General features: G+C 37.3%; 1 protein-coding gene across 2 annotated transcripts; it reads left to right on the top strand.

Moving 5' to 3' along the window:
• The first annotated feature begins 24 nt into the window (after window positions 1-24).
• LOC137297630 (gamma-glutamylaminecyclotransferase-like) lies at window positions 25-11,796 on the top strand. Of its 2 annotated transcripts, XM_067829508.1 has the most exons (3): window positions 25-369; window positions 7,205-7,452; window positions 9,830-11,796. In XM_067829508.1, the coding sequence occupies exons 1-3, from the start codon at window positions 166-168 to the stop codon at window positions 9,858-9,860; spliced, it is 483 nt and encodes a 160-aa protein (XP_067685609.1). In that variant the 5' UTR covers window positions 25-165; the 3' UTR covers window positions 9,861-11,796. The 2 variants fall into 2 exon arrangements, with proteins under 2 accessions (XP_067685609.1, XP_067685608.1); XM_067829507.1 differs by lacking the exon at window positions 9,830-11,796 and having other exon boundaries at window positions 67-369; window positions 7,205-8,969.
• The last annotated feature ends 1,099 nt before the right edge of the window (window positions 11,797-12,895 follow it).

Genomic DNA, 12,895 nt, shown 5'->3' with positions numbered 1-12,895 from the left:
GGGACCGCTAACGCGTGACAGCTGATTGGTCGAGATCGAGTACCCTCACTTAGTATCATACAGCCTTACAACAAATTTAGGTTCTGACCTACTTTTTATGATTTTGACGCCTTCCGAGGTACGCACTGTTATCGTCAATGTGATAAACATTTGCATGTTCTAGCGATGGCCCAGTCGACATGCAGAATGTTCACAATGTTTGTCTATGGAACATTGCAAAGTGGACAACCAAACCATTCGGTGATGACGGATGCAAATAACGGTGTAGCCAAATTTAAGGGAAGAGGACTTACAGCGAGGATGTACCCATTAGTGATTGCATCTGACTTTAACATTCCATTTCTGCTACACAAGGAAGGTCATGGAAAGGTATGTTGACACTAATGACAGGGACGTGAACTGAAAAGTAGTTAGGCACAACTTTTAAGGTCATTCATGAATAACAATTTGCCCAATCCAAATTTTCCTAACTATGGTGGCTTGAAATATGGGCTGACTTCAGATCGCACATGCTGTGGTATCTTATGTAGTCATCTCTGCATGCATTATTGATGTCTTTAGTTGCTGTATATACAGTGAGTGAGAGAGTTTAGTTTTACACTGCAGTCAACAGTATTCCAGCTACATGGCAGCGATCTGTAAATAATCAAGTCCAGATCAGGCAATCCAGTGATCAACAACATGACCATCAATTGCACAATTGTGTTTGAACTGATGACATGTGTCAACCAAGTCAGCTAGCCTGACCATCTGATCCTGTTTGTTTCGTTATCTGTTAGTTCCCAGGTAATCAAGAAGAACAAGAACGCTGTTGACTTTCAACATGACCTGTTTTGTGGTTGCCACCATTTACAGGAAGGGGTCAGGGACTTGTTAATTAGGTTATTGTTAATGTAATGCTCTATAAACAACTATAGTATCATCTTTCCTTTTCTATTAAAATTGAGAAGATGCAATATATCTCTTTACATCGGCATGCATTAAAGTTTGTCACCACTTTAAGAGTCATAATTTGCGTTTTCACTGGTTGCACAGGAACAGTCTTTTGAAAATATACTTCAGAACAATAACATTTATAACACTGTTAGAAACTGAACTGATCACTTTAGAGTCCTTTGATAATGTGAACAACTGAAAGAACACATTTCCATCACTCCAGTTGAGACTTCAGTCATTTCACATATTCTGTCAGGTATGCTGGAGGTTTGGAGATTCTTCCACTTAATAGTTGTCATGGGTTATTTGTGAGAGTGTGTTTGTTGCAAGACTGGCTTGACTGGGTGTATGTCTCTCTAGCCATACCTTTCACTGGAGATCTGTCCTTTTCAGTTAGTAATGACTGATGTGAGTCAGGGCTGGCTGTGCTGACAGTCTTTTAACTAGGAGAGCTGACTGGAGGTTCAGAGGTAACTTTCAGATGTTGGCGATTATGTCTGAAGATTTGTCCTTGATTAATGTTCTACTTCATAAGATCAAATGTTGAGCTGTTTCCTTACAGAGGCTTCCTTCCACTCCTCCAGGCAAATGAGGGACTGCATTCAAACTTGAGTACTTTCTTGAAGGGGTGGTAACTCATGATCTGCTTTATTGTAATACCGTCCTTGTTTGTTCAACTTCTTCTTTTTCTTTTCCGATAAGGCTAGATATGGGTTAGACTTAACCTTGCGGGACTTTTTGATAAGATGCTTTGCAATGTTTACTGCTGATTCTGCTTTCCCGTTAGACTGGGGATAACCTGGAGAACTAGTCTTGTGCTCAAATTCATATTTACGAGCACACAATGTTCAAAGTCTGTGGAGTTGAAAGGTGGTCCATTGTCTGATATGACAACATCAGGTATGCCATGGTGAGCCATGTTTCCTTTGAGTCTCCTGATAATTTCTTTTCCAGTTTTGTCAGTGATCTGGTCAATTTCAAGGAAGTCACTGAAGTAGTTGACAGTGACTAAGTAGTCCTTCTGATTATATGTGAAAATATCTGTCCCAAGCTTTGACCATGGTCAATCTGGTACCTCATGTCATACAAGTGGTTCCTTTGCCTGGTTCATCTCAAACGTTCTGTGGATATCACACTTGGTAATGCAGTCAGGTATTTCTGAATCTGTGTATGGCAAATAGATGCACTCTCTTGGCAAGATTCTATTCCAACATGAGAATTGCGCAGACGCTTGAGTTTTTCAGGTCGATAACTTTTGGAAATCACACATTTGGATCCATGGAATATGATCCCATCCTGGATTGGGAAGTACAAGTTTATCTGTGTAGAGACAAATGTTCTTTGAGTGATATTGTTCCAACAACTTGATGAGACATTTTTCTTGGTTGTGTACAGCTTCCTTAACAGCATCATCTTCCCCAATCACAAGTATGTCATTGGTGATCCGGAAAATCCCTTCAAGACCATGGAGTGCCTGATCTGTATGATACTGAAAGATCTCAGGAGCAGTTTAGATTCCAAATGGAAGTCGCAACCAGCAGTACTGACCAAATGGAGTTCCAAATGTTGTCAGACAACTAGAGTCCTCATCCATGTTGAAACCATGAGAAACCATGTTGAAGGTCACATTTAGAAAAAACCTTTGTCTTGGAGATGTCAGGAATGTCATTGATGTCAGTTCATCAATGGCAGGCAGTGGATAGTGACGTCTCTTTAGAGCAGTATTGAGAGGCTTTGGATCAATGCATATCCTTAACCAACCTGAGGGCTTCTCTTCAGAGAAATGAAACATAATCTCCTATTACTGTAGCCTGGAGAATATTTTCATACATAACTTTGAGAAACTGCATATTTTGAGCATTGCAAGAACCAATCAACAGAGTTCTAGCGTTTGTTACAACCACAAACTTCACCAGGTACGATCCAGAGTTCTTGAGGTTTGTGAGTTTCAAAGTAGGCACACCTTCTGCAGGAATGATAGTCTTGTTGTACATGGGCACTTTGATATTGGAGTCTTCAAGCTTGGTATTTGCAGGTAAGTCAGACATTGAGATAACGTTGCAGGTTGCCCCACAGTCAAGTCTGAAACCTTTTGAGAGAGCCATCCACTCTGTATTCTTCATCACTGTTTTACAGATTCCACTAAATCCAACATATTACTTCTTCATTCATTTGTGGTGTCACTGAGCTGTCTAGCACGTTTACACTTTCCTTTGGAAGTAAGTTTGCCTTTGCACTGTGAAGAAAAGTGAGACATCTTCCCACATTTGTGACATTTCTTGCCAAAGACTGGACAAGAATCCCTGTCACGTGCATGCTTAGTGCCAGAATACTTGCTGTTGAATCTCAGAAGGTCAGGTTTAGGTTTCCACGATTTGTTTTGTGGAATGTCCTTGAGCAAGATGAATTTCTCCTTTTCCAGACATAGCTCGAGGTTGTGCAGATTTTGACTCAGATGTTATAGTAACATCAACACAGTTTTTAACAGAGAGATGATTCCTGAAACAGTTTTCTTCTTGCAGTATTGTCTCTGATGCCTCATACAATCCGGTCACAGATCAGTTCATCATGTAGATCTTGAAATTCACATGACTGAGCAAGAGCTTAAAGCGGAGTGGCATACATGTCAATGTTCTCGTGTTCCTGTTGAGTGGGGTTGTTGAACATGTAATGTTCATAAATCACATTTGTCTCTCCAAGACAGTGTCATTCCATCAAACTGTGAATGCAGTCTATGTTATGTTTTGATTTTGCATCTGGAAAAGACCATTGTGGATTTCAAGTGCATCAGAACCCACACATGTAATAAAAGTTGCTACTCTATATTTGTGGTCCAATTTCAAACTAATCCCATAATTGTCTCCATCTTTTCCAGTTATAGTTGAGATTTCCTTGAATTTCTAACTGGAGGAAATGGCACATTACTGTGGAAACCTGGCAAGCTTTGCGCATTTTGAGAGTTAGTTGGGGCTGAGCCATCCGATGCTGAAGCAAGTTGTTTAGTTTCAGACATCATGGAGAATGTACTTCACGTGTCAATCAATCAAGATCTTGAAAAACACTGTCTTTGCTCACTTAGAGTTTGTGTAATCTCTTGGAAGTTTCCTGTAGATTGAGAGTTTGCAGATGATACACATGTCAGACAGTCAAAGAAGTGTGCACCCAAAGCATCTTCAATCAATATCAAGCACATTTACAGAGTTACTACAACACAAATACTTGTTACAGAGTTCGAGACTGTCTGTGATGATTCATGTTGAGAAGTATATTTTAGACAAAATGGCGGGCAAGCATGAAAACCAGGAAACTATCACTTCAAGACATTGAGGTCCTATGCTTCAGTACTCACAGTTCAAAGTTAAGTTTAGAGATATCTCCACGTTCAAGGACATGAGTTGAGACTTCTGCCACCATGGTTCTGAGATAATCAAGAAGGACAAAAACGCAGTTGACTTTCAACATGACATGTATCGTGGCTGCTGCCATTTGAGGGAAGAAGTCAGGGCATTGTTAATTAGGTTAAAGTTACCATAATGCTCTCTAAACAAGTATTATAACACTGTTAGTCACCTCTTACGACAATCGGGGTTGCCTTTTATTGCAAACTAGGGTAGCTGAAGACCTATTCTACCCCGGATCTTCACAGGTTTGTAAGGTGTTATGTTGCTTTAGCAAGAAAAAATGGGCAAGGGGCTCTTACACTTGTGGGAATTTTCTGTTGTCATATAATATTCTGATATTGTTTTCTTTTGTTAATATATCTATATAATACTGATTAACAGAATGAAAGGGTTAAAGTGCAACATGTGTGTTTTCTGTTTCTTGAATGAACATAAGCAGGCTGTCCCAATTAAAGGCCAGGGCCAAAATTTCAAAGCTCTCTTAGCGCTAAGACAGTCATAAGTGCTATTCATTATCATTACTTTATGACATCTTAGCACTAAGAGAGTTTTTAGGCCCAGGTGCATATTGCTGCAACCTCTCATATCTGAGTGATGAGTGAGTGAGTTAAGTTTTATGCAACTTTTAGCAATAGTCTAGCAATATCATGGTGAGAGACACCAGAAATGGACCTCACACATTAAACCCATGAGGGGAATTGAACCTTGGTCTTTGGTGTGATGATTGAACACTTTACCACTAGGCTACCCAACCATCCCAAACATGATGACATCAACACTTGCATTTCAGAGATTAGATGCTAGTTCACAGCATCTGTAAATACTCTTTAAGCATTGTCAGATGGGCAGCATGTTACAGATATACATTTTTAAGAATCCTTAATTGATTGTGTACATGATATGCAGGGTGGGATGGGGTAGGGATTGCTTTGTGCATAAACAAGGCCGGGTCACTCACATTATATATGTTCCTCCACCATAAAAATCATGATGCCCTCATGCCATATATTGTGTCCCTTAGCATGTCATAGAATTTGCTCGTGAGACCTTCCTATATCAGGTGATGATCAGCTTATTCTCTAAGAAGGTAGTTTTCATGACAAATGGTTAGCTGTGTATGTGTGAAAGAAACAAATTTAATCCAAATACCATGAATATGTTGAGTATGAATTGATATATAGAGATTCTCATTTCTTTTAGGTGTGTGCCCTAGGGCACCAGGCAAAAGTGTTAAATGTGCCTTTCAGGATGCAAGTGTGACAACATTTTTTTCGAATAAATGACTGTAGCAATGATGATGATCAAATGTAACCTGTTTCCTGTTTCTTTCTGCTTTAACACCATTGATAGCTAAGAATTCTGTGACAGGTTCACCTGTTCATATCTTAGACTAACAACTCATCACCGAAATGAACCTATTTTACAGATAAAAACTTTCATATTAAAAAAAGTAAAAAATAATGAAAGGGAGCCATGAGACTATCTTCATTTTCATACCTGAAGCTGTGGAAATCTAGACTCGCCACATTTTCTGGACTTGCATGGGCTTTCTTGGATATATTTGCTTCAGGGTCTGTATGACAGATTCAATACTAGTATATCTATCATGCAAAACTTCCTGTGCACTAATTCAACCATTAGTACTCCTATCACTCTGAGTGGAAAAACATTCCAGATTTCTTCACATCATCCATCACAATTTCATTGATTTCCTGGATGAAAATGTCATTATATGCTTTTGCTTGTTTGTAATTTGTGTAAGTGATTTGTTCTGAGGATTAATAAATGACTGAAGGTGAGTTATGTCTCTAAAACTTAGGTGTGCCTTAAGGGCACTGAAAACATTCTTCATCCATTTTTATCCATCAGTATTTTCAGAGCCATGACATGCTAATATGTGAGTATTTTGAACCCTGGGTAACCAAACTGTAGTGCAACCTTCTTCACCTGTACCTTTACAAAGGTTTTCTAACTGACTGTTTGCAGGCTTAACATACACACAAGCTCTCCTACTCTTGCAGATGTGCAACATTGCATGCTTACTGTAAATTCGTTTGTATCCTTATGAGTTCTGGCAGCATGTGAGTCATGATAATTAAAAGTTACTTAAAGTAACATAGTATAATTATTTTCAGAAAGGTGAACTCATAGATTTACAAACCCGCAAGAGACTGGAGGAAAGATATTATACCAGTTTTAAGTAATAGCATGAGGAAATATTCAGTGGCTTAAACAATATTACAAGCTTTGCATTTAAACATAAGTTTGAATGTGTGCTTGCATAATCTAACAGTGTCGTGCATTATTTTAAGGAAGAGTAGGAGTTTATAGTTATGAATAGTGAAGATTTGTAACGTAAGATGCGACTAACAGGATCGGGTGGTCAGGTTCGCTGACTTGGTTGACATGTCCTTGGTTTCCAGTTGCGCAGATCAATGCTCATGTTGTTGGTCACTGGATTGTCTGATCCAGACTCGGTTATTTACAGACCACAGCCATATTGCTGGAATATTGCTGAGTGCGGAGTAAAACTAAACGCACTCACTCACTAAGATTTGTAATGTTATATCGAAGTTGAGACAATTATAATGGGCATTATTATTTATTCATGCATGTGTAAATATAATAACTGTTGATGTTATATACTAACAGCTGCTTTTTGTCATATGATACAGCTGATATTATTACAAACTAATTAATTGTATGCCAGTAATTTGCATAATATTTAATTGTTTAATTGCGGAATGTATCTGAGACATCTGTTGACAATGTACATTGCATTGTTATTTCTTCATCAGAACATATTTATTTGTGCAAACTGAATTCCATATGTTCACATTATACTGTTACCAGTATTTGCTTTTCAGAACATTCAAGGTGAAATCTATGAAGTTGATGAACAGATGCTTGCTGCGCTGGATGAACTGGAAGGTCATCCAAATTTCTATGAGCGAGAACTGACTCCCATTGATGTGATGCAGAGTGACAACCAGTTGTCATCAAGAACAGAGTGCTGGTGTTACTTTTTGAAGAAATACAAACCCAAGATGTTGGATCTGCCCTACCTAGACAGATATGACTCTCAAGGGGATCATGGATTAAAATATGTAGAAAGGTGCGATCGAATTAATGTCTCCTACAGTGCCATGGATGACGTATTTCAAAAATAAAGCAACACAAAGCGAGTTGAGGATATTTAATGTTTTTGTAATGTCTCAGCAATATTGCACATTCACAGTCACATATTCTTAGTCTTAGTCACAATGCTACTGAGTATTGTTTCTGCTGAACAGTCAGTTTGATTATCATGTAAACATAATATGATTGTCTAGTAGCATTTCAGAAAACATGTCCATGTAATGTGCACTTGTTCTGTGGTAATGGCTGTGTATATTCAAGAGATAAGTTTAGATGTGTTACATGTCCATACCTTTGTTGTCACTTAGAAAAAAAATAGTTAAGTTAATAGTTATTGTGAAATTTCCATAATTGATGGTAATTCAACACCCACAAATTTATGCAGCAAAAGTAGTACGGTATTAGTGCCAAAGTATTAATGTGCCGTTATTAGGCTATCATTTTCAGATATGTTGTACACTAGTCAATAAGGACAATGTCTCCAGTTAGACTGTGGAAAAACTCACCACTCAAGTAAATTGAGTGAATAATGAAGGAATTGTATTGAAACACACAATATTAGGTTTGATATTACAGTGAATACAGTGAAATATGTGGTAGCATAACATGAGGCAGTGCATAAATGCAGGTACAATTGTACAACATCACCCTTGAATTTCTGTAATGAGGCATGTGTCCAGTTATTGATTCCATGAAACAATTATGGATACATGCAGTAAGTCAGTGTTTTTGAATAGTTATACAGTCTGTGCTGGGCAACTTGATAATACACAGCTGAGGTCATAAATGGAGGCCATGATTTCCCCTCATCCAGTGTTTGCATACCTTAATTTGCCAGTTGGCCGTCAGGGCCTGCAGATATGTGAAACTGCGTTTCATTAACAACCAGCACTGGGCCTCCGAGCCGGCGACCATTTCGAATGCTGCCCTCATCTCCTCTTCAACTACTCCCTCTAAGCATCTTTAATAAAGCGAACATTTGTTAAAAAATATTGAGAGGGTAATGAAAAAAAATAAGCCTAGCTAAATGGAGATAATGCCAAAATTACAGCTCCACAATCAAGTTACTAGCACATGGAACCATCATAAATAACATCATACAGTACCACATGATATTTTCCAACTGTTGAAATAGTGGAAACCTAATTTATAATGGACAGTTTATAGGATGGTAGCGTTTACATATCATATTCTTTCATGTGATAAGAATGTGTAATGTATGTGTAATTAACAAAATGCTATCTGGTCTGGTCCAATCAACTAGTTCTAGAAAGTGCATCTGCAGTACATTGTCTTCTCTCCTGATATGTTTTGTTTATAGTCAGGAGTTATGACGATGAACAACCACAACTGAGGCAGGTCACTCTAGACTGTACCAGCTGTCAAACTCACAACCAAAGCTGATTATCATGCAAGTGCCTCAGAAGTTTATCGACAAGTTTCACTGTTTCATAACAAAGAGTATACATTTGTGAATAAAGAGATTCTTTTTTGGATCTATCTTTTGTTTTGTTATAAATGTAAGAATAATTTACCTTGATATAATCCTCAACAAGGGTTATGATATGACATGCATAGCCCGGGTGTTTGTAGTAGCTTGTGTGGAAGTCTCAATGAACCCACCATGTAACTGACTCTATTACTGAACAGTAACTATCTTCAACTACCCAGTGTAGGGCATCCCCTTTCTGTTATGATGATTAAAATAAATACCCGTGCCCTTGTTTGAACCTTAACTTTGTTTTGGAATTGATGTAACAACCTCTATCATCACTGTCTCTGTGTGAGAAAGTTATTGATTTAGCGTGAAAAATTGGTGTTTGGTCTTTCAAATTGGGCTCAAAACAATGCAAATTTAGGTTTGATAAAATCTGAATATTTACTCTTGATAATCAAGGATGTATCAGTAATTGTCATGACGTCTTTAATTTGGTATAATGTTACCTTCTGTATAACACATTGTTACAATAAAACTGTAATCTTATGCCTGCTGCTTATATCAGAAAAAGCACATATCAGAAAATAGAAGCATGGTATACTGTAAGGTAACAATTTAGAAAATGATACCTTTCTTTAGAATTCTGCATATTTCGTTATGCCAAAGTTGACTTTAATGGATACAGGCCATTACCGTGAATGCATGAAGAATATTGTACCCAGGCCCGCCTTTGTGTGCTTGGGCACAAAGTTGTTCGGAATGCTGAAATTGTGACAATGAATTAAGCGCACCAATGCCACAGTCAGTGATAATTCATAGTCATGAGTACCTTTGTCCATTGATATGCAAATGTTGCTGGAATAGCTTGACTGAATAATCTAGTCCAAGCTGACGTATATTTTTATATTTGTTTCAGTGAGGATTTATGTGACCCAGAGTGTATATAACTGGAGTGAAGAAGTTACGATGGATGCAAGTCTAGTTTAAAAAAAAAACATCAAGTAACTGTCAGATGATTTGTTCTTTCAAGTATGTGGGGGCTGGGGGTATAAGTCATATTCTGAGGACTCTTGTTTATCTAACTTACAGCCAAAAGCTTCACACGTCACATGATTACATCCGAAACAACCTGGCAACCTGCATTCTGCCTTTTATGTATTATTGGTGCGCTTATATATTATGATGAGTCACTGTTATTACTACTGACTATTGATTTATTGATATACATACATGAATAAATTTTCACTATTTGCTTTTACTTAATTTTCACGTTTTGCTTGTTTGATCCAGTTAACCGCACATCTTGCTATCTGGATGATTTTCGAGTGAAACCAAACCATCTGGATAAACAGGGTTCAACTGTATATCCATAAGGCTTTAATGACATGCTGTTAAAGAGATCACACCATCTGCCAAGTATAAATGGGGATTTGTTAAGCCTAAGAATCTCATGCTTGTTCAAGAGTACTGATTTGTACAGGGGACAAGTAAAGTATTATTCCAGTTATTATGGTATTTCCATTGACAAGTAGGTTGTAGGTTTATTAAAATCCTTACACTGGAAATAACAGAGAATGATATATTCATAAAACATCATGTATTATGATGTACTCAGCTGGTTGTGTGAATTCATGTATATACTGTTGTGCATGGATGTGTCCATGACAGATATACTAATCCCATTGCTGGTTTTATGTCACTAACATCTGTTTCTGCATGCAGTGTAATACAGATGCCTCACTGATCCATTCTAATGATAAGCCCACTATGAATTTCAAATTCCAACTTTCCTGTTTATCAGTGTTTTAACATGTAATCCACACAATGATAGAATATAGACTTATAACACATCAAGGCGGTTGTATAACAGCTACAAGGCAGATGCAATACTGCCTGAACAGTAAGTGATTGGGGAGAGACTGGATAGGTTGAAAACCTAATCCCATGACACATAATCCTTTTGCACCCTTTTACAAACTTATAGACACGTCTTTCTTCCATAGTGTGTTAAAAGTCACTGTCTTTTTCTCACACTCATTCGTCATAAGTCTTAAGTTCTTGACATATGCAAATGATGTTTGAGAACATGAGATTCTCTTAGGCTTAAACACAAGGCTATTAGGCCACACTTTTTTGTTACTTAGGTTATGGATCCGACGACTATATATTTTACACAAGTGGGAAAAAAAGATAAAATTTCCATTTTTCCATTTGTAAATCCTGCCAGTACATGAAATACAAATAAATAATTTAAAATTGACTTTATTAAAGTCAGCTTCCTGCTACAACTTCATATATTAGGATGATAATGAGGGTTTTTTTTAAAAAAAACCTTAAAATAGTAAGATATGAGAATACCTGAAAAGCTACGATAAATTCTATTTTCTTTAACTAATGAAAAAACAATCTAAAATAGCTTATAGATTTTTAACCACCTACTGGCAGGAATACTGCTGTAACATCTGTAAAACAAGTATTAAAAAAATGTTGCCTAAGTCTTTGTCTTAGTTGTATGCCAAACAAATACCTCATATTCGATGCCAACACTCTACACTCAACTATATTCTTACATCCGACTGCTTTGGTTTCCAATAAATTATGGGTGTTGCCCATTTCTGATGTCTTTCATGCCGATATTGCTGGAATATTGTTTAAAGTGACATAAAACTAAACTCACTCACTCAAAGAAATTGAAATTGAAAACAGCTTAGAGGTTGGATACTGGTTGTACTCATGCCCTATGATAGTTATCTTCCCTTATCAAGTTTAATTTGGGTATGCTGTTTTAGCTGGTAACATATTTTTGATTTTGAATAATAATCTAGTGTGAATTTACTATGTAAAAATTCATTTAATAAAAAAATCTTTTTGTTACTATAAAAAGCGTTTTTTTTTTCATTGATGAATCAATATTTTTATCCCACCAGCAAGTAATGCGAGGGGATATTGTTGACGCCTTGTCTGTCTGTCTGTCCATAATCATTTTCTTTCTGGAGCATGACTCAAAATCGTTCAATATTTTTAGACCAGAATTGATAGATATTATAATCTGAACCTGTGTTTGTGCCTTTTCTTATTTTGGCATTTTGGGGTTGTTTTTTTTTCCTTGAAATGTTCTGGTCTTAGTCAAATGGTGGGGTTGGCTTCGTTTCTGGAGTGTAACTCGAAAACCGTTCAATATTTTTTTTGCAAAATGTGGTAGATATATCAGTCAGAACCTAAAGTGGTGCCTTTTGCTATTTACCGATTTTTGTTTGATCTATCATTTTCCCAGTTTCCATGGAAACGATTCCGACTTCGTCTCAAGATGGAAGGATGGACTTTGTTTCCAGAGCACAACTCGAAAACCATTTCACATCTTTCAACAGGTCTTGGCAGATACATGAGGCAGATCTTGAAGTGGTGCCTTTTGCTGTTTACAAATATATGGCATATATATATTTCATGATCTCCATGGAAATGATTCAATCGTAATTTAAAAAAACATCAAGTAACTGTCAGATGATTTGTCCTTTCAAATATGTGGGGCCCATGGGGATATGTCATCTTGTGATGACTCGTTTCCAAGAAGATGCAACTCAATTTTCAATTAACAATTATGGATTACTCAATACTGAAAAGTAATTATTTAAGCGCAATACATTCTTTGATTCTTCAAAGAGTCATAGGTCAGTCTGTCTGGGGTCATGCTGATCTGACCATGGTGTCGATGGATGGTGTTTGGACCATGATCTTTGGATGGATGCAAGCATCAGCTGCATGTCACATTAGATGGTGGAGGTTGAATGGCACTGGTTCACTGCTGAGTTTGACTCGGCACACAGCATAGGGTCAATACAGTGTCTCGCTTATTTACTTGTGCGTTGAATGTTGAAAGCTCATTGTGCATACAGTTCTTCCACCACAAATATGTATGAACTTTGTAATGGCCACTACAGCAGGTAACTTGTTTATGGTCCAATGCATTGCAGGCATCGTAACT

This window comes from Haliotis asinina, chromosome 10 (genome assembly GCF_037392515.1).
Source record: "Haliotis asinina isolate JCU_RB_2024 chromosome 10, JCU_Hal_asi_v2, whole genome shotgun sequence".
Classification (NCBI taxonomy): Eukaryota; Metazoa; Mollusca; class Gastropoda; order Lepetellida; family Haliotidae; genus Haliotis; species Haliotis asinina.
This window is presented reverse-complemented; position numbering and strand designations above follow the sequence as displayed.

Bases quoted from the DNA above. Each gene is read 5' to 3' on its own strand.
- LOC137297630 (XM_067829507.1), top strand. From the start codon at position 166: ATGGCCCAGTCGACATGCAGAATGTTCACAATGTTTGTCTATGGAACA. The intron at 370-7,204 runs GTATGTTGACAC...TTTGCTTTTCAG, and splicing joins ACAAGGAAGGTCATGGAAAG to AACATTCAAGGTGAAATCTA.